The sequence below is a fragment of the Rhinopithecus roxellana genome, chromosome 12 (assembly GCF_007565055.1).
Source record: "Rhinopithecus roxellana isolate Shanxi Qingling chromosome 12, ASM756505v1, whole genome shotgun sequence".
NCBI lineage: Eukaryota > Metazoa > Chordata > Mammalia > Primates > Cercopithecidae > Rhinopithecus > Rhinopithecus roxellana.
The window spans coordinates 105735726-105760429 of NC_044560.1; the positions used below are offsets into that span (position 1 = coordinate 105735726).

The 24704-nt window shown below is 54.0% G+C and overlaps 1 protein-coding gene across 1 annotated transcript in view; it reads right to left on the minus strand.

The window, feature by feature from the left end:
* Positions 1-24704, minus strand: part of SYMPK (symplekin) — a 48119-nt gene that overhangs the window by 275 nt on the left and 23140 nt on the right. The window contains exons 10-26 of the mRNA XM_010377454.2: positions 21865-22019; positions 18467-18617; positions 15106-15310; positions 13800-13950; positions 12715-12950; positions 11586-11667; positions 11275-11388; positions 10198-10345; positions 9137-9297; positions 7720-7828; positions 7310-7410; positions 6718-6808; positions 5610-5711; positions 2232-2419; positions 1077-1253; positions 781-876; positions 138-470 (exon numbers count right to left, since the gene is read on the minus strand). Coding sequence (XP_010375756.1) covers positions 138-470; positions 781-876; positions 1077-1253; positions 2232-2419; positions 5610-5711; positions 6718-6808; positions 7310-7410; positions 7720-7828; positions 9137-9297; positions 10198-10345; positions 11275-11388; positions 11586-11667; positions 12715-12950; positions 13800-13950; positions 15106-15310; positions 18467-18617; positions 21865-22019 — 2600 coding nt within the window. The remainder of the gene's footprint in view (positions 1-137; positions 471-780; positions 877-1076; positions 1254-2231; positions 2420-5609; positions 5712-6717; positions 6809-7309; positions 7411-7719; positions 7829-9136; positions 9298-10197; positions 10346-11274; positions 11389-11585; positions 11668-12714; positions 12951-13799; positions 13951-15105; positions 15311-18466; positions 18618-21864; positions 22020-24704) is intronic.

A 24704-nucleotide genomic window follows, 5' to 3' on the forward strand; every position in this document is an offset into this window, starting at 1 on the left:
GAAGGAAAGGGGAGCCGGTTGGATGGCGTGGTCCCCTCCATGCTCCCATTCAGGCCCTGTCCCCTGATGCCCGTCCCCCACCTTCACCCCGGCCCAGATCCGGCTTCCTCCTTCGCTGCGAAGGCTGCTCTCCCTACCTTGGGTAGGGGGCCCTCGAGACTAGAGTCCAACAGCGCGGCCTCGGTCAGCCCTGAGTCGTCATCCATGCTGATGAAGATGCCAGGGGTCTCGCACTCAGGCCCCTCCTCCCGGAAATCCATGGCTTCCTCAGATGGGGGCGGGCCCGGCCGGGCCGAGGGAGAGAGAGAGGAGGAGGAAGAGGAGGGGGCTCCCATTCCTCCAGGCTTCAGCTTCTGCTCCTCCTCCAGCTGCCGCTTTAAGGCCTTCTCCTGGGCCAGCCGCAGGCCAATGAGGTCCTGTGGGGGCCGGGGGGCCGGGGCCGGGGCCAAGGCCAGAGGCTCCAGGTCGTCCTGAGGGTGGGGAGGGCCACACAGAAAGAAGCTCAGAGGTGGGTGGCTCAGAGGACAGCGGGAAAGAGAAGGAACCACCCTGAGGTGGTCTTTGAGTTCTTCACCAAGGAAGGGCATGGGGAGGAAAGGGCAGTTGTCTCCCAGACCCCCAACTCCCTTCCAGCAGGAGCATCCCCTGGGAGACGGGTGGCTCACAGGCAGGGGTGGCCTGAGTCTCTCGGGGTCGGGAGGAGGCCATGGTGAGCCTTGCTGGCTTGGGGTAGGGGGTGGGAGTCTGAGGATCCAGATGGGTGGGCTGCAGGGCCCTCACCTCCTCCAAGGGCCCCGCAGGCGCTTCCTTGGCTTCTGGCTCCTGCTTACCGCTGGCCTCCAAGATGGTCATGATGGAGTTAGGGATATGAGCTTGCTGGGTGGAGAGCAGGAAGGGGGCGCTGGGGACAGCTCTGGCACAGAGACCCCACTTGCACACCTTAGGTCCCGGGGCCCTAACCCTCCAGAGCTCCCAGCAGTGCAGGGCCTTCTTGTATCCGCCTCCATCCAGTCCCCACCAACCGGAAGGACCCAGGGGGCCGCCCACCGCACACCCGGGGTGGGGGGAAGGGGTACCTGGTGGGGGGTGAAGGAGCGGACATGGGCCAGCAGAGGCTCCCGGAGCTCAGGGCACTTGTCAAAGACGGCTCCCAGCTGCTGGGGCGGCAGCTGCAGGATGACCTGGAAGCTCTGGGGCTTGGTGCGCTGGCAGCACTTGATGAAGCCCTCCCACACTTTGGGGTACTTCCACACCTGAACCAGGGAGGGAGGGAGCTGTCGGGAGGGGCACACAGGCAGTCCCCCAGGACCTTGCCGAGACCATGCCCAAATCCCACCATCCAAGATTCCTCTGGATGGGCCACAAGCAGCCCTGACCTCCCTCCAGAGGCCTTTTGTCTTCCCGATCCAGGAGGCTGGACCATGAGGGCAACTTGGGAAGGGGGTGGAACAAACTCAGAGCCGCCTTTTACCAGAGCTCCCCCTGGGTCAGGCCTAGGCTAAGTGCTGCGGGAGCACGTCTCATGACATTCCCACGGCAGCCTCCAGGGGGCGACATTAGCCCTGCTAAACAGCGCAGGTCCATGCTGGCGCCGGGACCCGTCCCAGGTCACATGTACATTCTCACGGCAGCCTCCAGGGGGCGACATTAGCCCTGCGGGATTTGTTTTTTTGTTCCATCACGGTATTTTTTTTTTTTTTTTTTTTTGAGACACGGTCTTAATCTGTCGCCCAGGCTAGAGTGCAGTGAGTGGCGTGTTTCTTCCTTACTGCAGCCCCAAACTCCTGGGCTCAAGCAGTCCTCCTGCCTCGGCCGCCCAAGGAGTTGGCATTACAGGTGTGAGCCATCACACCTGGCTTTGTCGTATTTCTAAAGCCCAAATTTCTAGCACTTCTTAAAAAACTGGACCATTTTTCAGCTCTGGGATGCATCCTGGCCGGGCACACAGCAGTGGAGGGTGAGAAGCAGCCATGCCTCTCCTGGGTGCACACCCCTTGAGGGTTACCATAGCTCCTACCACCCAGCTGCCCTCCCTCATCACCTGGGAGCTGGCTCAGTCATAGACCCCGGAGCACTGCTATTTTCTTGGCAAGGAGGCAGAGCAGAGCCTGCTGTCCTCCACCAGGCTTCCTCTGGGGTCAGGGGAAGGGGAGGGCAAGCAGACTAGAAGCCTGCTGGTTAGGTCTGCTGCTGTCTGCAGCCTGGGGGCGGGGTGGCCAGGGGTGGGTTACCTGCTTCATGATGAGGCGGGACAAGATGTTCATGACGAAGCCCCCCAGGCGGGGGTACATGGTCAGGGACTGGATGACGGTCCTCATGAGCAGCATGGGCAGGGGGCTCTGCTCCATCAGTTGCTGCATCACCACGGCCAGCACCTCTGACGTGTACACGTTCCGCTCCGCAAAGCACAGGTTGGTGGCTGCGAGGAGGCGGAGAGTGGGCCTGTCCTCTCTGCCCAGCTGCCCCCTGGGAGGTGGGAGCCCTGGCCCTGCTGTCTGCCCATGTGAGGGGAAGACTTCTAAAGCCCTGACTTCTAAAGCCTCTGAGGGAGACAGGAAACTCCCCCCACCCAGCAGAAGGCACACTGCAGCCCCGCCCTTGGAAAACCTGCAGGCTTCATTCAAGGGAGAAGACATCCAACTCCAGGAAGCCCCAAAATGGGTGGAACAGGGAACCCGTGGCCCCTCACTTTGAGGACAACCTTGGGAAAGATGTGTTGCTAAGGCCTAGGGGAGCGGCAGGGCGCCCCAACCCTGCCAGGGAGGGAAGGCAGCTATTGGCTTCCACCAGCCCCTCCAGGGAGAACAGCAGTCCACAGATCAGCTTGTCAGAGGGCCAAGGGACTGCCCACTCAGTCCTGACAAGGATACAGGGCTTGCGCTGGTGCTGGGAAGATGGGGGGGGGGGGTGCCAGGCAAAGGGCTGTGTGGGGGTTATGAGCACAATCAGTAGAGTAATAGCGAAGGGAGGGACAAGAGGAGGCTGGGGCCGGGGCATATGATGAGCTCAACACCCAGTGCCACTACCAGTAGGACCCAGAGGGTTGGCACAGCACGAGCATCCACGAAGGCAGGCCCTGGGGGTCTGTTCCCCAGTGGGTGGCCATGCCCCAATCCACTGTGCTAATGGGAGGCCCCAGGAGCTGCCTTTGAAGCCCTTCCCCAAACACCACTTGCCATGTGAATGTCAACCAGGAAGTCTTTATTGAGCCAGAAGAGCACCCCAACCCCCCAAATCCTTGAGGCTAACGGAGAACAGGGATGGGGTCTCTAAGGGAGGGGGAGGTGTAGACAGGTGGGAGGAGGCTGAATGGGCAGAGTGGAGGCGACGACCTGTCAGAAACCGAGGAAGCCCCTGCTCTTCCTCAGGGCCAGGTGGTCACTGGTCCTGCCCTCTCCACCACCTAAAGGTTCCAGAATCACCCCTCCCCTCCTCCTTCTCTGTCAGCTTTGCCCTGGCCCCCAACCTGGGCCTCCCCTGAGCCTCTGATCCATTCTCCATACAGCAGCCTGAAGGGTGTTTTGGAAAGCTCAGACCTGACTCTCCTCCCAGAGACCTTCGAGAAACAAAGCCAAATTCCCACCACGGCCTGCAAGACTCCTGTGGGCAGGCCCCAGGAGCGCCTTTCCTGATGGCTACAGCCTGACCACCTCTCTTGACCAGGCCCCCTCTTTCGTCTCCTAGGTCCAGAACCAGCCAGCGAGCACCTCCCTCAGGCCCTGCAGTCTCCTGCTGCTGCCGCCTACTCATCCTTCCTTGGTCTCAGCCCGAGTGTCTCCTTTTTCGGGAAGTCTTCCCTGATGTCCCACACCCAGGCTGGGTTATGTGGCCCCTCTGGGCTGCCCAGTCCCATGCCACCCCTCTCAGCTGTTACTGGCCAGGGACTTCTTGTCTCTTTCCCTGGACTGTAAGCCCTGGAGGGACAGGGCTAGGGCTGTCCTTCCTGTGTCCCCAGCACTACCCAGGATGGATATGGGTGAGCAGAGGTGCTGAGTTTTCTTAATGCTGGACTACCAGGAATGGGTCTAGTTATAGACAAGTTCCCCAGAGGAACAGGGTGGTCTATGGGGGAGTGAACAGTGCACAACAAAAGGACTGGACTTTGTGATCTGGAGCTTAGAGTGCAACCAGGAAGAATTCTGGTGCCCGAGGAGGAGAGAAACGTGGGCTGGGTGCTGGGGACACCAGCTGGAAGGTTGTCTAGCCTGCAGTGTGCAGGCCTGGCTGTGTTGGAAGAAAAGGGTAGGGTGGTATAGGGTAGGCCCCGCTGACCCCTCCAGGGGCCTGGCTCCTGGTGGCCTGTGTGGCCTCTGGCAAGGCCCTTTCTTCTGGGCCTAGGATCCTCAGGGCTTCTAATCTGGGTCCACAAATGGTCTTGGGGTGTGTGTGTGTATGTGTGAACGCCCTCGAACTGTATGCAAACAATATGAGCATACTGTCCTGGGAATGGGCTAGAACTTTCCTCAGATCACCAAAGGGGTCGGGGAACATGAAGACCACAGCCCTGGCCTATGAGCCTAGAGATCTTTCCTCCCTGCTGGTCTCCCACGAGTGGCCTTGGGGCCTCCTGGGTTTTAATGTGGGTTTGACATTTCCATAAGCTCCTCTCTTGACCTTAAAAGTTTCTGAGAGAACTTGCAGAGGAAGGTTAGGAAGTAAGTCACTGAAAAGCTGTTTCAAGCTAGAACACGAAAGTAAGCGGCACAGAGAGGAAGCCCTTTCCTGTTTGAGGGTGAGAAGAGAAAGCAAAGGACAGCAGTCTTCTGAGTAGAGAGGGCGACAGTGAGGGTGTCCAGCTCTGTGGGACAGGATGGCTCCTGGCCCAGAAACCTTGCTCAGGAGGAGTGGAGGGGCGGACGCTCTCAGGGGAGGTGGTCCTCAGTCGCGGAACCGGCAGAGCTGGGATTCCCACCCAGGTCCGTTTCACTTCAGATTCTGTTTTTTCCACTACACCACTTAGCTTCTGCGCGGCCCTGAGTAAGTCACCTAACCTCTCTGGAGCCTCCATTTCCTGTCTACACAATGGAAGTGAACATACTCACCAAGTGGCGGACCAGCAGGCTCAGGTCTGTAGGCCTTCAGGGAGAGCCCAGTGCAGAGTGCTCAGTGAGTGGGGGCCATCGTGAGCCAGTCAGTCCGTCACCAACCCTGCCGCCCTGGAGGCAAGCTCTCCTGCCTCATCTACCCTAGGCCACAAGTGCCGTGGAGCCCTGGGTCTGCCCTGCTGCTGCGCCTCTGAGCCTCTGACTACCACTCACGGTGCGCCCTGCTTCCTTCTATTCTTCGGGGCTGGGGGTGGGGCTACCCCTGACTGCTTTAGGCCCACTCTGTACCAGCGCACGGCAGGTACATCAGAGTGCCTTAGACAGAGGCAGAAAAAGGTGGGTTGTAAAGGGTAAAACCTGGGAGGAAGGAAGGAAGAGGAGGAGGGAGGGAGGGAGGAGGAGGCAGGAAAAGGAGGGAGGGAGGTGGCTCTCCAGAGCTCTGAGGTGGGGCTGTGAGTGGCAGTCTTTGACTTGGCAGATTCCAGTGGGGGCATGTGGGTGACTGAGGTCCTGCCCCTGGCGTCACAGGGGCCAGGCCACTGGAGTGGGGGGGAAGCACCTCACCTTTGATGATGGATTTCATGTCACACTTCACGGAGTCGATGTTGTGTAATGCGATCAGGAGCTCTCCAGGGTTCAGCGGGGACAAGGCCGAGTTTCCCTCACCTGCGGCGGGTGGGAGAAAGGGTGGGGGAGACAGAACAGACGCATAAGAGATGGGTCTGAGTTCCCCAGATCGGGGGAACTGGGAGCAAAGATGAGGTGCCCTCTGCTTTCAGGGCTGAAACAGGGGAAGTGACTGACAACATAAAAAGGGGACACTGAAGGTAGCAGCAGCCCTTGGGCAGCCTAAAGTTGCCACCGTGTGCTCCTCCCCATCCTGGGCTCCCACCCTGGGTAGTGTGTGGCACGGCTGGGTCTCTCTGCCCCTGGGCTGTGCACCCCCGAGGGCAGGGTAGGACCACCTCATTGTGTGGTCCCCAACACAGACTCCAACGCAGCACAAGGGCTCACGGGCATTTGTGGCACAGGACAAGATGAAGCCGGGCTGCAGCCTACCAAAAAGTGGCAGGAGCCTTCAGCTGTGTGGGGCCTGGGGAAGTGGAAGGGAGGCGGCTGGTGGGGTGGCTCTTTGCTGCTGCTATTTTGATGGTCCCAGAGCCATCTATGTGTGTGTTTTAAAGCATCAGGGTCTGCATGGAACAGACATCCTCCATTCTTTCTTTAGCTCCAACCACTGGGGTAAGGGGCAAAGAATCCCTTCTACCTTACTTGCTAGTTTTTCTAAGTTGAAAGTTTTGTTTCTTTTTGACTGTGTCAAAACAAAATACCCCTAGCCCACAGCTTGAGGGATTCAGGCAAGATCTGAGGAGGGGCCAGACTGCAGCTGGGCCTGAGAGGGGCTGCGGTGTGGCCAGATCCTAGAAGGGAAGACGCCGCTGGAGCCTCCGGCCCCAGCTCCACGGTCTTGTCCCTGCTGTGAATGAAACCATCATCCAAGCATCCCGGAGGGTGGCCTGGGAGCTCCGGGACACATGGAAATGTCCAGTACAGCTGGTGTCCCAGGGAGCGGGATGTGCCCCCTCTCCCTGAGGGGGGCGCCTGCACCTTGCCTCCTGCCCCACACCTGGGTGGGTGGGCCTCCTGGTGGGGAGGAGGCTGCATCACCTACCATGCTGGGTGCCCAGCAGGCGGTTGAAGACTTCCTTCACCACGATGGGGTTGAGTTTGATGAGTTTAGGCAGGGCCTGGATCACCTCTTTCTACAGGGAGAAGGTGGTGGGGTGGGGGTTAAGTCAGATACACCCTCACTTCCCTTCTGCTCGCCCTGGGGAGCTGAGGGCAAGCTCTGGCTCACTGAGCCCCTCCTACTCTCACCACACCCTCAGGGCAGAGCTTTCTCCCCAGCTCTCACCCCATCTGAGTCCCTTGCATGTCACGTGTGTGCCCCCAAGAGGCATCCTAATCCTTGTCTGACAGAGAAGAAAAGCGAGTCTCAAAGAGGGGAGGGGACCCGCTTGAGGTAGAGGAGGAAGCAGCAGAGCCACTGGCACCCGGGTGCCCATGCAAATGAGTCCAGGAGCTGCTCTGCATTTCCACGGTACACAGGTGCCAAAGGCTTCCACGACTTCTGACCACAGGCAAGGTGTCTTCTGCACTCTGCTATGTGCCTCTGGCTCAACCGCTTCTGCAACGTGCTGCCCTGCCCCTCCCGGTCCCATATGTCCCAGGTAGCAGGGACAGACGGGCCTCCGGCTCCATACCTTCTCCAGCCCATTGAGCACCGGGATGAGGAAGCGGACGTCTGGCAGTCGCTTGTGGTAGAGATCCCGGACCCGCTTCACCAGCTCCGGGGAGGGTGGGACTGCATGGAAGCAGCAGGAGACACCAAGTTGGAGGCAGAGGGGAGCGTGGGGGAGGGTGGGCACCCAGGAAAGAGAAGCAGGCGGGTGTGCGGGAAGGGATGGCAACTTCACAGCAGGAACTTTTCACCCTCGGCTGCTCACGTGCAATTAGCACCACACTGCTCCAGATGGAGAAACTGAGGCCCTAGGACAGGCAAAGACCCACAAGAGGTGCGACCATCTGGGGACCCAGTGGCTCGGATCCCCAGGACCCGGGGAAGGCTAAGGAGAGGGAGGAAAGCATGAAAGGTGGGGGTCTCCAGGGTCACCTTTGTCTGTGAGGCTGTGCAGACATCGTGTGACCAGTGTCTCTGCCCCCTTGGGACAGTTTTCCACCAGCAGGAGCAGCTCCGGGGAGTTCATGCCCATTCCTCGGATCTAGAGGCAGAGACAGGGATGACCACACCCAGGGTGAGAGCTTAGGGAAGCCTCAGGTGCTGCCGACAGGGTAGCTGCGGGAAATGCTGGGGCTCAGGGTGAGACTGGTGACAGGGTTTGGAGGGTGGGGGAAAGGTGGGGAAGGGCGGGAGAGGTCAGAGAAACCTCGGCCTCTCCCTGCAGCCTCTCCAGATGTGGCTGGCTCCAGCTCCCTGCCCTGGCTGGGCCGTCCTCCAGCAGGCCACTCCTCTGTGGCTCAGACCTGACCTGGCCTCCCATGCCTACCCTGTGCTTCACTCACTGGTGAAGATGTTTCTGGCTCCACCCACACCCACCCGCTTCGTGACTTGGTTTCTCATGCGCGGCTGGCTTGGCTGCGAGCCCAGACCAGGCTCCACCTGCTGCTGCTTCCTGAGCCTGTCCCATGGTGAACGCCAAACACAGGAGCTGGGGCCAGGCTCCACTTTCGCCCAGTCACCTTTATGCTCCTGATTAAAACCGACTGTCTCTGCCCTCGGGAAGCTCACAGCCCCACAGGATCACTTTTCTGCAAAGTGAGATCACTTTTCCACAGTTGGCTCACCTTGAGAATGGGGCTAAAAATGTTTCCTCCTGACTACAAGCCTGTTATCCCCATTTTCCAGGTAAGGGCCCCACTGAACCCAAATGGCAGATAGGTGGGGATTAATATACAGTTCTCTCTCCCATTTATCATGAAAATGTTCTGTAATCCAAAAATGTCAGGGGCAGAAAGAAAAAAAGTGGTTTCAAACCCTGCTGCAAACTGAAGTACAGACCTTCTAATCTCAGGTGACAGTAGGTCACTGAGCTGCTTCTCATGTGGGCAGCCCTGTGGCTCCAGAGAGAGAGGTGGGAAGGACGTAAGTCTACGTAATGACAGCTAAAGAGTCCCATTAGCAACACCAGGAAGGTCAGCTCATAAACAGTGACAGTGACACAGAGGTTTATGTGCCTGAGTTCACGGACTCCTTGCATCAGCGTGGAGGGACTGGAATGTCTTCCCTAGTTTTACTGACAGGCCCAAGGTCGCAGTGAGAAAGTGACAAGTGAACGCGAACCCAGCTCCATCCAGCTCTAGGCTCCTAACTGCTGGGCCACTCTGATGTTTCCTCAGGAACTGATGAGTGACATGCGGACCGCCCGCAAGCTACACAGCCTGGGTCAACCCGGGGTGACCACCCTTTGGGCTTGGCACACTCTGAGGTGGAGCAGGTTGGGGAAGAGCTGGAGCTGGGGACACAGCCCTGCCTGTGGGTGGGCAGGGCCTGGTGGGCTCAGGTGCCTCACCGGCTGCTCGATGACCCTCAGCACTGTCCGCTTGATGTCGGCGATGGCTTCAGTGTACACGGCTGCCAGCTCGTGGATCAGCTTGTGGTTCTGAGGCAGGAGAGCCAGGTAGAGGTAGAGACACTGCTTCACTGTCTCCTCCGTCCAGGGCGCTGCCACTTCTGACAGGGCAGGAGCGGCATCGGATTGGCCCATACTCTTCTCCAACCCCCTCAGACCCTCAGTAACTGTCCCTTCTTGGGCAGTGGAGCCAGGGAGGGCAGAGAAGGGAGCCGGGGCTGGGGAGCTAATTGTTCTAGGGCAGGGAAATGGGGTGGGACCAGGACTTCCTACCTCCAGCCTCCCCTGACTGCCAACACACAAGGCACCTAGAAGGATCTTTCTAAAGAGCGATCCTGACCCTGTCCCTCTCCGCCTCCAAGCCCAGCCATGCCCTGTGGCCTCAGAATAAACCCACAGCTCCCTGCCTCCCAGTGGCTGCCAGGTGTTGTATGGGGTGGTCCTGGCCTGCTGCTGCCCTGCTGCCCTCCAAGGTGGTCACACACACCTTCTAACAGTCCCAAGGGCCCTGGTCTCTTTGCCTTTGCATCCACCCTCCTTTCTGCCTGGTCCACAGCACCTGCTCAGACTCTGGGCCTCCTGAAGGCTGTGCGTCTCCTGGGAATGCTTCCTGGCACCTGGGCCTGGCCTCCCGTGCTGCCCTATCATGGCCCCAAGACTTCCCATTTAAGGGTCCATTTACTCGGGGTCTGAGTCTACCTGTCTGTAATCCTGGGGGACCCAAGGCTCTGTTGAGGGGACCTGCCTGAGATGACCCTGCCTGGTCCTTCCTGGGGCCCCGATGGCTGGCTCTCCTTGTCCGCCAGATCTCTCTCCCTGACCCCCTAGGCTAGGTCAGATGCCCCCTACCCTTGACTCCCACAGCCCCCAGGTGGCTGTCCCAGTCCTGCCTGTTCCCGTCACTGGTGTCTGGGTGGCTTCCCCACTCAGCCCCTCTGCTCGCAGGGACCAGAGCGCGGACACAGCAGCACTCAATATGCATCTGATGACCTGCGCCCAACCTGTGTCTTTGTCAGCTCCAAACAGCACAGACGGTGGGTTGGGGTGCACCAGGAGCTGCAGGTAGTTGAGGGCAAATTTCTCTACATACTCCCGCAGCTGCTCCTTCTCATACATGCGTTTGATGAACAGCAGGGCCTGGGAGCGCACCTGAGGAGGAAGATGGAGAAGGGCGGGGTCAGGGAAGAGGGAAGAGGAAGAACAGCTATTCCTGCGAGTGTGGCAACACTCATGTGAAAACAGACCCGAGCCTGAGAAGGGACAGCCCAGCTGTTACCAGGGCCCAGAGCTGGTCCCCAACGCAGAAGGCAGATATCCTGGCCAGGGCCGGACCCACAGCACCACCTCGCTGCCTGCCTCTCCAGCCCATCTGCCCGTCACTGCTCCTTGCCTTCCTCACCAAGCTCCAAGCAGAGGGAGTTCCTTAAAAGTGCCACTCCCTGCCAAGTCTCCCTAGAACGCCTACTGCCAGCTAAACAGTTTCACTCAGACATTATCTGCCAAGACCTGTGAGGGTAGGGGCTGGTCCCGGGCACTCTGATCCCAGCAGCAGCACAAGGCCAGGGCCAGGGCCAGGGCCAGGGCCAGGGGTGTGCAATGAAGGTCTGCTGAATGAATAAACATGCTGCCAGGCAAGGGCTGGGGCAAAAGGCTGCAGGCAAGGATGGGTCAAGGGCGCTCTCAACCACAGCATGTGCACATTTGTCCCCTCGTCTAGAGCACACCCAGCTATTCATTTTCCAGGTCTCAGCCCACATGTCCCCTCCTTGAAGGAAGCTTTCCTTGAAACAGCTCCCCTGCCCACCCCACAACCAGATGGTCGGCCCCTCCCTCCCCAGGGCTCCGCAGCTGCACACTGCTCTGCTCAGCTGCTGAGCATGCTGGGTCCTCACTGCTGGCTGAGCCCACACTGGCTCCCCTGCTGGGCAATGCTCTCAGGCCCCGGCACAGGACTGGGCTGCACGAGGAGCCTGTGCTGGCCACCACAGGTGGACTAAGAGCGAGTTGGTTCCTCAGGATAGAGGTGGCCTCTGCAAACTGCAGGCTGAGGGCAGCCAGGAAGTGGAGCAGGGGATCACCTTATCCTTCTCATGGGAGCTGAGGTCAAGAAGGACATGCAGGTACTGGAACTGGCGGGACGGGCGCTTGAAGATCAGGTCTCGAAGTGTGGACATGCCCAGATAGGTGCGACTCTGCAGCAAGAGGAAAGGGACCTGAGCTCAGCCCACCTGACTGTGCCTTTGGGCTCTCTCTCCTGACTGCCTCTGACAAAACGGCCCGGTCCCTCATGAAACCCCATGCCACAAGGTTTAGGCTGTGTGCCCTTCAGACCCCTCAGGGAGAGCCCTGTCCCTTGGCCCAGGCTGCAGTGACCAGGGCCTGTCCTCACCTCATCCTCGCAGTACTTGCGGATCACCTCCAGGGCACTCTCTGTGATGAGTGGCGCTTCTAGCACAACCTTGGTGAAGATCCTGCCAGAGATGGAAGGAGGGCCATGGCTGCAGAGGAAAAGGCCACCTGGCTCCCAGGCCCTGCTGAATTGTAGGAGCTCAGGGCCAGCAGGCCCTCCCTCAGGGGTTGCTTGTTCAAGCCCCTGGTTATGAAGCTTTGGAAGTAAAAAGACCAGGGTTCAAAAGCTGCCGGCTGGATGATCTAGGCAGAGGCTGCACCTCTCTGAAACTCATTTCTTCCTTTTGTCAAACAGGGATTCCTAACTTTATTCATTGAACATAAGAATGGGAGGGAATGATGGCGGGTGGAGAAGGGTGTGGGTATTTTAGATATGGTGGCCTCAAAAGGCCGCTTTGAAGTTACATTTGAGTAGACTGGTAGATGAGAAGGAGTCAACCACACACACAGTTGAGGGAAGAGCATTCAAGGCGGACAGAACAGGAAGCACTAGTGCCCTGAACTTGGCACGTTCGAGGAACAGACAGAAGGCCAATGTGGCTTATGTTCAGGGAGTAAAGCCAAAGAGATTGGGTAACATAACGCCTCACTGGTCACCGTAAGGAGGCCGTGCTTTATCCTAAGAGCAATGGAGAACCATGGAAGGTTCCTCGTGGGGAAGTAATAAAAGGATTTATATAATAAAGTGTTCCCGGAGCTGCTGTGTGGAGGACAGATGAGTAAGCTGGAGGCCACGGACAGGGAGGAAGCTACAGAACCAACTCAGGTAGGAAATGGGGTGTAGAGAAGTCTATCTCCAGGCCCATGGGTGAACACTGTTATTTACAGATGGGAAAATGACAGAGAGGGAGTGACAAAGCCACTCAAACCATGCTCATAACAAGTGGCAGAGCTGGGGAACAGCTCAGGGAGTGCGACCTGCAGCTCACATGCAAAACTACAACCTTGAACGTGCCTCCAGAGCGGGGAGGAGGAGGGAAGACTTGGGATGGGCTCGAGGACTGACTTGGAGGGTGATGAAGAGGGAGGTGGTCAGAACCAGAAAGGGAGAGCAGCACCAGAAGAGGGGGCCTCTTGGGGACAGGAGGGTGCAGGGTCAGCCCCCTCACCCATCCTTCTGGTCTGGTTTCTCCTGCAGGCCGGACAGCAGGCGGATAAGGCAGTCCTCATACTTGTCCAGGGAGCCTGAGGCACCCGCGGCCAGATAGGCGTTGTACTCCTGGTAGAGCCAGGCGAAGGCCAGGTCCAGGCGGGCCCGCACATCCTCCAGGATGAAGGACAGGACCTCTGCCTTCAGGCCCGAGTTGAACTGTGTCACCAGGCTGGCCAGGATCTTTATGCGGACCTGGTGGGAGGGCGAGCCAGCACGTCAGTGTAGGGTGGGCAATCCAGGGACTCCGCATTGGTGCCCTGCGACTCCTCCCACCCAGGCGCAGGAACTCTCAGAGCAGACATGGAGTGAAGTGAGGAAGGCCAGCCGAGGACCCTTATGCCCAGGAAGGTCCCGTTTGTATGGCGGGGGGTGGGGGTGCCAGGGTGGGGATCGATCATCACAGGATAAAAACGAGTTTCTAGGAGCAGCACCCATGTACTTAAGTACACAGAAAAAAATCCTCAAAGATTCCCCTCATTTGTGCCTTTGCCACCTTTGGAGAGGGGGATGGGGTGCAAGTGATGGCCACGGAAAAGAGTACTGGATCTGGATCCCCCAGAAATATTTTTCAGCTCAGGGAGTATGTTCCTATACTACTAGCTAATCAAAAATTAACTTCACAGAATGGGGAAAAAGTCACTTTTCCCCATTCTTTGAAGGTAACAGTGCCAGCAAGCAGCAGAATCAGGAGTGAGAACCAGGTATATTTTTAAAGCTAAATAGTAACAGTAAGAACGTTAACAACCGTGAAGAACCAAGACCACAAGAGCAGCCCTCACTTGCAGAGGCCTCCCGGCACCCGCCCTGTGCACCTGAGCGCCTGTGTGCATGGCACGTTTCCTCCTTGTCACCTGGGAGGAGCTGCTGCTGCCGTCTCTGTTTTATGGAGGATGGGAGTGACCTGGAGAAGCGGCTGTGGCAACAGAGCTGGGGTCCACAGCCAGGGAGGTTTGATGCCGGGGCCAGATTCTGTGCTGGATGTGAGGTAGACGCTTGGGTAGAGGGACTGGAAAGATGGGGTGGGGGGTGGCAGGGGCACACCTGGGCTGCCCCGCTGCAGGCCACAGCCTTCTCAGCCCGCAGGATCCTCTTCACAGCGCCCAGCTTCATGGCTTCCACCTGGGCATCAGTCAGGGGCTTCAGCACGTCGCTGAGACGGAATATTTTCTTGCGCCCACCGGCGCCTGCCAGCCTATGTGGAAGAGCAGTGACAAAGATGTAGTGACCCAGACTGCAGCACAGGCCTGTCTGGTGACTCTCCCAACTTCAAGGACTATGTAGGCCACAGAGATGGCCCCCATCCCCCTGCTGCCTCTCCAATTCCTCTGTCTCTCTGAGGCATGGTGGGGCGGTGGGTAAGAGGAAGGAAGAGGATGTTATTGTGGTTTTGCAGAGGGTGTCTTAGGAAAGGCTTCTGTAAGTGGGGATCTGAATGGAGGCAGGGACAAGATACACAAATGTCTGGAGGACCAGCTCTCCAGGCAAAGGCCCTTAGGTGGGAACCTGCTTGTGGGCGCGACTGGAGGAAGGGTAAGGGTAGCAGAGAGCTCAGAGGGTAGCAGATCCTGCTCAGCTGTGTTAGTAAAACTTGGGGCCGGGCACGGTGGCTCACGCCTGGAATCCCAGCACTTTGGGAGGCTGAGGCGGGCAGATCACGAGGTCAGATCAAGACCATCCTGGCTAACACGGTGAAACCTCATCTCTATTAAAGATACAAAAAATCAGCCAGGCGTGGTGGTGGGCACCTGAAGTCCCAGCTACTTGGGAGGCTGAGGCAGGAGAATGGTGTGAACCCAGGAGGCAGAGCTTGCAGTGAGCGGAGATTGCACCACTGCACTCCAGCCTAGGTGACAGAGCGAGACTCCGTCTCAAAAAAAAAAAAAAAAGAGTGGCCGGGACTGGCTGGATTTTGTGGTGTGTAAGGGAGGTAATAATGGGGACAATGATGGTGACAGCCAGTAGCATTTACTACACATCAAAACCATGCGAAATGCTTGACAATCACAATCACTTTCACTCGAGTTATCTAATCTAGTTGTCTAACCATCACCATCACCACGAACTAATTTAATTCTTCTTTGATCCTTACAAGAAAGATACTATCATTATCCCAATTTTAGACATTAAAAAGGGTTTTTTTTTGTTTTGTTTTTTTACAGGAAAGAAAACAGCAAAGGCTTAGTGGTTATGGCACTGACTCGGGAGTCAGGAAGAAACCAGTCCAGATTTCCTTCTGTCTGCTTCTCACACACACCACACACCACACACACACACACACACACGGGCTGAGAATCTGACCCTCAGGGCAGGGCTCCTGTCCTGCCTTAGCACCCAGAAGAGGACTCACCGGGGCTGAGTGACAGGGATAATGGGCTCTGGTCTCCTCTTGGCCTGCGGTGCCTCTTCCTCCAGAGGGGACATGGAGCTCAGGGAGCCCACCACCGAGATGGCTTGGCCCTGGGCTGACAGGCGTCGCTTGATCAGGACACTCTCCGTCTTCACCACCTTCTCCTCCTTGGGCTCCTCCTTGCACTGTTTGGTCTGCTCTACACCTGAGGGGGAGGCAGCAAACGGACACCCAGTGTTTGAGACCCACCTGCTCCAACCCGAGGACGTCCTAGGTGCCCGGCTCTGTTCTGAGCCTTGTACACACAAAACCTTGTTTAAATCCACACAACACTGTCCTGGAGTGGGTGCTCTTTTCATCCCCACTTTTCAGTACAACTGAGGCTTAAACTAGAAATGCCACTAATTGCTGGGGGGAGCAGCAAATGCTACAGACTCTTTGGAAACATTATGAGCAGTTTTTGTTTTGTGTTTTTGTTTTGAGACTGGGTGTCACTCTGTCACCCAGGCTGGAGTACAGTGGTGCAATCAGGGCTCACTGCAGCCTCGACCTCCTGGGTTCAAGCAATCCTCCCGCCTCAGCCTCTCAGCCTCCCAACTAGCTGGGACTACAGGCACATGCCAATGTACCTAGCTAATTTTTGTATTTTTTTGTAGAGACGAGGTCTCCATATGTTGCCCAAGTTAGTCTTGAACTCCTGGGCTCAAGGGATCCTCCCGCCTTGGCCTTCCAAAGTGCTGGGATTACAGGTATGAGCCACTGTACCCAGCCCTCATCTGTTTTTTTATTTGGAGACAGTTTTGCTCCATCACCAAGGCTGGAGTGCAGTGGCTTGATTCTGATTCGCTGCAGCCTCCGCCTCCTGGGTCCAAGCCATTTTCCTGCCTCAGCTTCCCGAGTAGCTAGGACTATAGATGCCCACCACCATGCCCAGCTAATTTTTGTATTTTCAGTAGAGACGGGGTTTCGCTGTGTTGGCCAGGCTGGTCTCAAACTCCTGACCTCAGGTGATCCACCCGCCTCAACCTCCCAAAGTGCTGGGACTATAGGTGTGAGCCACCACACCCAGCCTGCAGCAGTTTTTAATAGCACTGATCACACCCTATGACCCAATGGTTCCACTCCTTGGTATATGCCAAGACAGATGACAGCATGTGTACATGAAGAGAGCTGGACACAAATATTTACAGCAGCTTTATTTCCAATGGCCAAAAACTCGAAAGAAGCCATAGGTCCATCAATACTGGTGTGGATAAACCAATGATTGTATATTCATGTAACAGAATACTACTAAGCAATAAAAAAACCAACTAGGACCTCACACGACAACATGGAAGAATCTCAAAAATGTACAGTAGGCTGGGCGTGGTGGCTCATGCCTGTAACACCAGCACTTTAATAGGCCGAGGAGAGTGGATCACCTGAGGTCAGGAGTTCAAGACCAGCCTGGCCAACATGGTGAAACCCATCTCAAAAAAAATACAAAAAATTCAAAAAAAAAAAAAAAAAAAAAAAAAATCTGCCAGGTGTGGTGGCACATGCCTGTAATCCCAGCTACTTGGAAGGCAGGATAATCACTTGAACCCGGGAGGCAGAGGTTGCAGTGAGTCAAGATCATGCCATTGCACTCCAGCCTGGGTGACAGAGTAAGACTCCGTCTCAAATAAAAAAAAAAAAAAAAACCAGCAAAAAGCAAAAAATTAGCCGGGCATGGTGGCTATGGGTGCCTATAATCCCAACTACTCAGGGAGGCTGATGCAGCAGAATCACCTGAATCCAGGAGGCAGAGGTTGCAGTGAGCCAAGAAAGTGCCACTGCACTCCAGCCTGGGCCAGGAGAGCAAAACTCCTTCTCAAATAAATAATAAATAAATAAAAATAAACAAACAAAAAAACACAAAAAACCATATGGTAAGCCAGAGAAGCCAGACTTTGTGATCTTATTTAGTCTAGTTCAAGAATAGGTAAAACTAGGGCCGGGTACAGTGGCTCACACCTGTAATCCCAGCACTTTGGGAGGCTGAGGTGGGCAGATCACGAGATCAGGAGATCGAGACCATCCTTGTGAACACGGTGAAACCGTCTCTACTAAAAATACAAAAAACTAGGGCCGGGCGCGGTGGCTCACGCCTGTAATCCCAGCACTTTGGGAGGCTGAGGCGGGTGGATCACGAGGTCAGGAGATCGAGACCATCCTGGCTAACACGGTGAAACCCCGTCTCTACTAAAAATACAAACAATTAGCCGGGCATGGTGGCAGGTGCCTGCAGTCCCAGGTACTTGGCAGGCTGAGGCAGTAGAATAGTGTGAACCTGGGAAGCGGAGCTTGCATGAGCTAAGATCACGCCACTGCACTCCAGCCTGGGCGACAGAGCGAGACTCTGTCTCAAAAAAATAAAAATACAAAATACAAAAATTAGCTGGGCGTAGTGGCACGTGCTTGTAGTCCCAGCTACTGAGGAGGCTGAGGTAGGAGAAATCACTTGAACCCAGGAGGCAGAGGTTGCAGTGAGCCAAGATCAAGCCATTGCACTCCAACCTGGGTGACAGAGCGAGACTCCGTCTCAAAAAACAAACAAACAAAAAAAAAACAAAAAAACTAGCCAGGTGTGGTGGTGGGCACCTGCAGTCCCAGCTACTCGGGAGGATGAGGCAGGAGAATCGTTTGAACCTGGGAGGTGGAGGTTGCAGTAGTAAGCTGAGACTGCGCCACCGCACTCCAGCCTGGGCGACAGAGGGAGACTCTGTCTCAAAAGAAAAAAAAAAAAGAAAAGAAATATTATATATAATTACATTTGAACTATGTGTATAAGAAACATAAATGAATTTCATGTTTAGACTTGGGTCTCATCCCTAAGATACTTCATCATGTACATGCAAATATTCCAAATGCAAAGGTTTGAAATCTGAAACACTTCCGGCCCCAAGCATTTTCAATAAGGGATATTTAACCTGTGTCTTGATCTGGGTGATGGTTACACTGGTGTGTTCACTTTGTGAAAATTCACTAAGGTCTATAGTTAAGAGTTCTGCATTTTACTTATGTGTATTATACCTTAATAATACTGTTAAAACGGGGTAAAACTATGAAGCTCGGAGAGGTTAACTAACTTGACCAAAGTCATACAGCTATTAAGTGGATGAGATCTGATTCAACTCAAACCTCAAACCCAGGTCTGTTGGATTTCAAAGCCCAGGACTTAAAAAACACTGAGCTATCTATCTGTGGTACCTGTCATTATCTACACCTTAGCTCCCACATGATTTTCATCTGCACCACAAGGAGGTGCTCTTCCAGTAAGGAGAACCCAGAAGCCACAAGTGCCAACCCCTGGCCCAGGTTAGGGCCAGGATACACTCACCTGGTCCCAGTCCGGCAGCTGTCATCTGTGTGGCCATGAGCCGAGCCAGGTGCTTGATTTGGGCTTCTGTGCCTGCTGACTCCACAGGGGTGTAGATGGCCTGGAAGGAGGCTGGCATGGCCTCGGGCAGGTACACCATGCTGATGAGGACCTGTGGGATGTCCAGGAAGAGAACCTCTCCTTAATCATTAACTCAACAAGCATTCTTTCCATGGCCATGCCAATACTGGGGAAATAGCAGTGCCTAAAACCGACTTGGGCCTGCTCTCCTGGAGCTCTGCCTCTTGAGGAAGTCACAGAGAAAATAAATAACGGTACAGTGTAGTGCTTTAGAGAGGAACGTGAAGGGTACTGTGAGCCACAGCAGGAGCCAGGCAAGGCAAGGGCTCCCTGGGCAAGAGAACTGACGGAGGGCAAGAGTCAGCCTAATACAGGACAAGGTTTTACGGTGGGAGGGATGTGTATTCCCCATAGAGAAACACCATGGGAGAAGGCTAAGAAGCAGCAGAGCTGGTACCCTGTCCAAAGAACAAAAGAGGCCAGGTGCAGTGGGTCATACCTGCAATCCCAGCACTTTGAGAGGCTAAGGCAGGTAGATCACTTGAGGTCAGGAGTCCAAGAATAGCCTGGCTAACATGGTGACACCCTGACTCTACTAAAAATACAAAAATTAGCCAGGCGCAGTGGCACGTGCCTGTAATCCCAGCTACTCAGGAGGCTGAGGCAGGATAATTGCTTGAACCCGGGTGACAGCGGTTGCAGTGAGCCAAGATAGCGCCACTGCACTCCAGCCTGAGTGACAGAGCAAGACTGTGTCGGAAGGAAGGAAGGAAGGGAGGGAGGGAGGAAGAAAGGGAGGGGGGAGGGAGGGAGGGAGGGAGGGAGGGAAGGAAGGAAGGAAGGAAGGAAGGAGCGAGCAAAAAGAGGTTCAGTGAAAAGTGTAAGGACTGGGAATTGACTTCAAATAACAAGCAAACAAAAAACCCCCCAGAATCCTAACAGAGAACATCCATGGATGCCAGCGATTAGTAACAAAAGATAATTTCATTTATTTTTATTTATTTTTTGAGATGGAATCTCACTCTGTCCCCCAGGCTGGAGTGTGGTGGCACAATCTTGGCTCACTGCAACCTCTGCCACCCGGGTTCAAGCCATTCTCCTGCCTCAGCCTCCCAAGTAGCTGGGATGACAGGTGCCTGCCACCACACGTGGCTAATTTTTGTATTTTTAGTAGAGATGGGGTTTCACCATCTTGGCCAGGCTGGAAAAGGACAATTTCAAACTCCCTATACATTTGGAGCTTTAAAAAAAATTTATGCTGGGTGCGGTGGCTCACGCCTGTAATTCCAGCACTTTGTGAGGCTGAAGTGGGCAGGCAGATCACGAAGTCAGGAGATCAAGACCATCTTGGTTAACACGGTGAAACCTCAACTCTACTAAAAATACAAAAAACTTAGCCGGGCGTGGTGGCAGGTGCCTGTAGTCCCAGTTACTCAGGAGGCTGAGGCAGGAGAATGGTGTGAACCCAGGAGGCGGAGCTTGCAGTGAGCCGAGATTGCGTCACTGCACTCCAGCCTGAGCAACAGAGCGAGACTCGGTCTCAGAAAAAAAAAAAACCAAATTATTTTTTCTTAGGGACAGGGTCTTATTCTATTGTCCAGGATAGAGTGCAGTGGCGCCATCATAGCTCACTACAGCCTCAAATTCCTGGGCTCAAGCAATCCTCCCGCTTCAGCCTCTCCTGTGGCTGGGATCATAGGTACATGCCACTACACCTGGCTATTTTTTTATTTTTGTAGAGACAGGGTCTTGCTATGTTGCCAAGGCTACACAGTGAACTTTAAATGCACACTCTAAGTAATAACTAATTACAACAGAAAGATAATGAAACTACTATAAATTAAAATGTGTGGAGTGCAGCTAAAATAGTACTTAGATGGAAAATCAAATCCTTAAATGCTTGCTTACATTGGAAAAGATGACTAAAAATTCATGAGCCAATCACTTAAAACCATGGGGAAAAACATTCAAATAAAGTAGCAGGAAAGAAATAAAGGCAACAGAAATAAAACAGAAAAAATGCCAAAAGAATGGGAACAAAACAAAGAGCTAGTTCTTTTGAGATGACTAAAAACAAGCAAATATTTTGCAAGATTGGACATAGTAGTAGCAACAGAAAAGGGGCACATTACAGACATATGGTATTTTACACTACGAATAGCAGGCATTTTTATAAATGGTGAGGAACAACTTCATGGCAAAACTGAAAAGGTCAATTCCTAGCGTGTGATAAGACAAAAGGTAGAATGGCTGGGCGTGGTGGCTCATGCCTGTGATCCCAGCACTTTGGGAGGCCGTGGTGGGCGGATCACCTGAGGTCAGGAGTTCGAGAACAGCATGACCAACATGGTGAAACCCTGTCTCTACTAAAAACACAAAAATTAGCTGGGTGTAGTGGTGGGCGCCGGTAATCCCAGCTATTCGGGAGGCTGAGGCAAGAGAATCGCTTGAACCCGGGAGGCGGAGGTTACAGTGAGCCAAGATCGTGCCATTGCACTCCAGCCTGGGCAACAAAGCAAGACTCCGCCTCAAAAAAAAAAAAAAAAAAAAAAAAAGACAAAAGGTAGAACAAACTAACAGAAGCCAGATCAAAGATGGCTGACTAAGGCAAGTGGAACTTAAATTTTACTTGAAGGAAGTTGGAGCCAGGTAGCAAGTGAAGGTTGGGCTTCAGGTGAAAAGGGTGGGCCTGGCCCAGGTCAAGTGCTGCAGGGGTGGAAAAGAGGGCAAGGACTAGGGAGAGAAGGAAAAGAAGTTCACTCTCAGTTTCTGGTCTGGGAACTAGGTGGGGCCTGCAGAGGAGCGTGGGGAGAAAGTGGAAAAGTGTAGATCTGCCGTGTGAGTCTGAGGTGCTCCTGGGACATCCCAGTGGAGGACGATCAGAAGCGGGCTGCATAACCAGGCCTGAGGCTCACTGATGTAGTTTGGTATTTGTTCCTTCCCAAATCTCATGTTGAATTGCAATCCCCGATGCTGGAGGTGGGGCCTGGTCGGGGGTGTTTGGATCGTAGGGGGGATCCCTCATGGCTTGGTGCTGTCTTCGGGACAGCAAGTTCTCACAAGATCTGGTCATTTAAAAGTGTGTGGCACCTCCCTGCCCCAAAACACTCCCTCTCACTTGCTCCTGCTCTGCCACGTGAGATGCCTGCTCGCCCTTCACCTTTCACTATGATTGGAAGTTTCCTGAAATTTCCCCAGAAGCGAAGCAGATGCCAGCACCCCTTTTCTTTATAAATTAGGAGGGTACTCTGGAGGTGGACAGTGTGAAGTGGAGGCAGGAGAAAGACCGAGATCCTTCCTTTCTGCCCTGGGGGAAAACACTCCCCACCCATCCTCACCAGATTGGCCACATTATCAGGCGTCAGCAGAGGCTGCAGGAACTCAGCTGTGATGTCCGTGTCTGACTGGCTGGAGATCTGGGCTGAGGCCTTCGAGGTCCCTGATGGGCCTGGTTCCAAGTCCTTGTCCTCATCATCCTCCCCCAGGTTGGGCTCTGGGATAAGGGAAAAGAACAAGATGCTGGCTATAGAGAGAGCAGCAAGCCCTCCATCCTCCCGGGGCGCCCAGGTAGTCCCTGCCTCTGGTCAGCCTCACCAAACAGCAGATAAAGATCCAGGCTGCAGCTCTGCCTCTGGCACCAAAGCACTGTATGACCCTGGGCAACTACCTGACTCATTCTGGGCCTCAGTTCTCCTGATCTGGGAAATGGGAGTAAGCCACACCCCTGCAGCTTATCATGCTGAGCTCTAGGAAAAGATTATTATTATCACTATTTTTTGAGACAGTCTTGCTCTGTTGCCAAGGCCGCAGTGCAGTGGCATGATTTCGGTTCACTGCAACCTCCGCTTCCCAGGTTCAAGTGATTCTCCTGCCTCAGCCTCCCAAGTAACTAGGATTACAGGCATGCGCTACCAGGCCCAGCTAATTTTTTTGTATTTTTAGTAGAGATGGGGTTTCACCATGTTGGCCAGGCTGGTCTCAAACTTCTGACATCAGGTGATCCACCCGCCTCAGCCTCCCAAAGTGCTGGGATTATAGGCGTGAGCCACCACGCCTGGCTTTGTGCAGTTGTTTAGAAGGCACTTTAGCAATGGCTATCAAGAATGTACACTCAGTAGCTAAGGGCACACCTGGTACTTAGACCTTAATTTTTGAAACCATTCCCCACTTAAAGGAAACCAGGGCTCCTTAGAAAGAAAGAATGATTCCAGGGCTGGTGTAAGGACAGTACAAGAGGAATCTAGAATATCTTATCATGCTAGTAAGTGAAATGCTCAAAACAACTTATTCCTGATAATAAGTGGGAAGAAGAAAAAGTCCTTCCTTACAGCTGAATGTCAACTAATAAATGTAGAAGGAAAATCTTTGGAGCCAGGACAGAATAATAGACTCAGGCAATAATCATCATTGGATGTTTTTAAAACCACTGGGTGAGGCCGGGCACGGTGGCTCACGCCTGTAATCCCAGCACTTTGGGAGGCCGAGGCAGGCAGATCATGAGGTCAGGAGATCGAGACCATCCTGGTCAACACAGTGAAACCCCGTCCCTACTAAAAAAAAAAATACAAAAAATTAGCCAGGTGTGGTGGCGGGCACCTATAGTCCCAGCTACTCGGGAGGCTGAGGCAGGAGAATGGTGTGAAGCTGGGAGGCGGAGCTTGCAGTGAGCCAAGATCATGCCACTGCACTCCAGCCTGGGTAACAGAGCGAGACTCCCTCTCAAAAAAAAAAAAAAAAAAACAACCAAAAAAACCACTGGGTGAACGTTTAAAGAGAAACATGTATTTTACATAGTTTCAAGTATCTCCCCCAGCTTATTACTAACAAAGAGAAAAATGGCACTTGAGAAAGCTGGTTGATACTGTCTTAACCAAGTGATCACAGTTAACATCTCCAACAATGGGACACCATGTGCCTCCTGATCCCATGTACTGAGGCAACCAGGGGATCATTTCTGTAGCGTTCCTGCCAAAAACGCCTAACCTGACTCCAATCACAAGGCAAGAGCAAACCCAAATGAAGGGCATTCCACCAAACAACTGTCCTGGACTCTTAACAGTGTCAATGTCACGAGACACAAAGGAAGGCTGAAGAACTGATTCAGGACATGCCAACTGAACGCAATGTGTGGTCCATGCCTCATAAGAGTACACAGTTTTTAGTACTATTTTTATAACTTGTCTGTAAATTCAAAATTATTTCAAAATAAAAAGCTTAAAGAAACAGAAAGAGGCTGGGCGTGGTGGCTCACGTCTATAATCCCAGCACTCTGGGAGGCCGAGAGGGGTAGATTGCTTGAGGTCAGGAGTTCGAGACTAGCCTGGCCAACATGATGAAATTCCGTCTCTACTAAAAATGCAAAAAAATTAGTGGAACATGATGGTGCACGCCTGTAGTTCCAACTACTCGGGAGGCGGAGGAGGGAGAATCTCTTAAACTTGGGAGGCAGAGGTTGCAGTGAGCCAAGATCAGGCCACTGCACTCCAGCCTTTTTGACAGAACGAGACTGTCTCAAAAAAAAAAAAAAAAAAAAAAAAAAAAGGAAACAAAGATAAAGTTGGTGGGTAAAATATAACTTTAAATACACAAACCCTGGTCGGGGGTAGTGGCTCAAGTCTGTAATCTCAGCACTTTGGGAAGCCAAGGCAGGCAGATCACTTGAGGTCAGGAGTTCAAGACCAGCCTGGCCAACACGGTGAAATCCTGGCTCTACTAAAAATACAAAATTAGCTGGGTATGGTGGTGCATGCCTGTAATCCCATCTACTTGGGAGGCTGAGGCAGGAGAATTGCCTGAACCTGGGAGGCAGAGGTTGCAGTGAGCCGAGATCGCACCATTGTACTCCAGCCTGGGTAACAAGAGTAAAACTCCATCTCCAAAAAAAAAAAAATAGCCGGCATGGTGGCACACGCCTGTAGTCCCAATTGAACCCGGGAGGCGGAGGCTGCAGTGAGCCCAGATGGCGCCACTACACTCCAGCTTGGGCAACAGAACAAGACTGTCTCCAAAAAAAAAAAAAAAAAAAAAAAAAGATGAGGTAGATTTCTATGTGTAGATGTAGAAAGAACTCCGAGATTAAAGTAAATGAAACTAAATGAAAACAACTCAAGGTACCAAATACACTGCTGCTTAGTACACTTACTTATGAAAAAATATAGTAAGATCCCTACTTCACTCT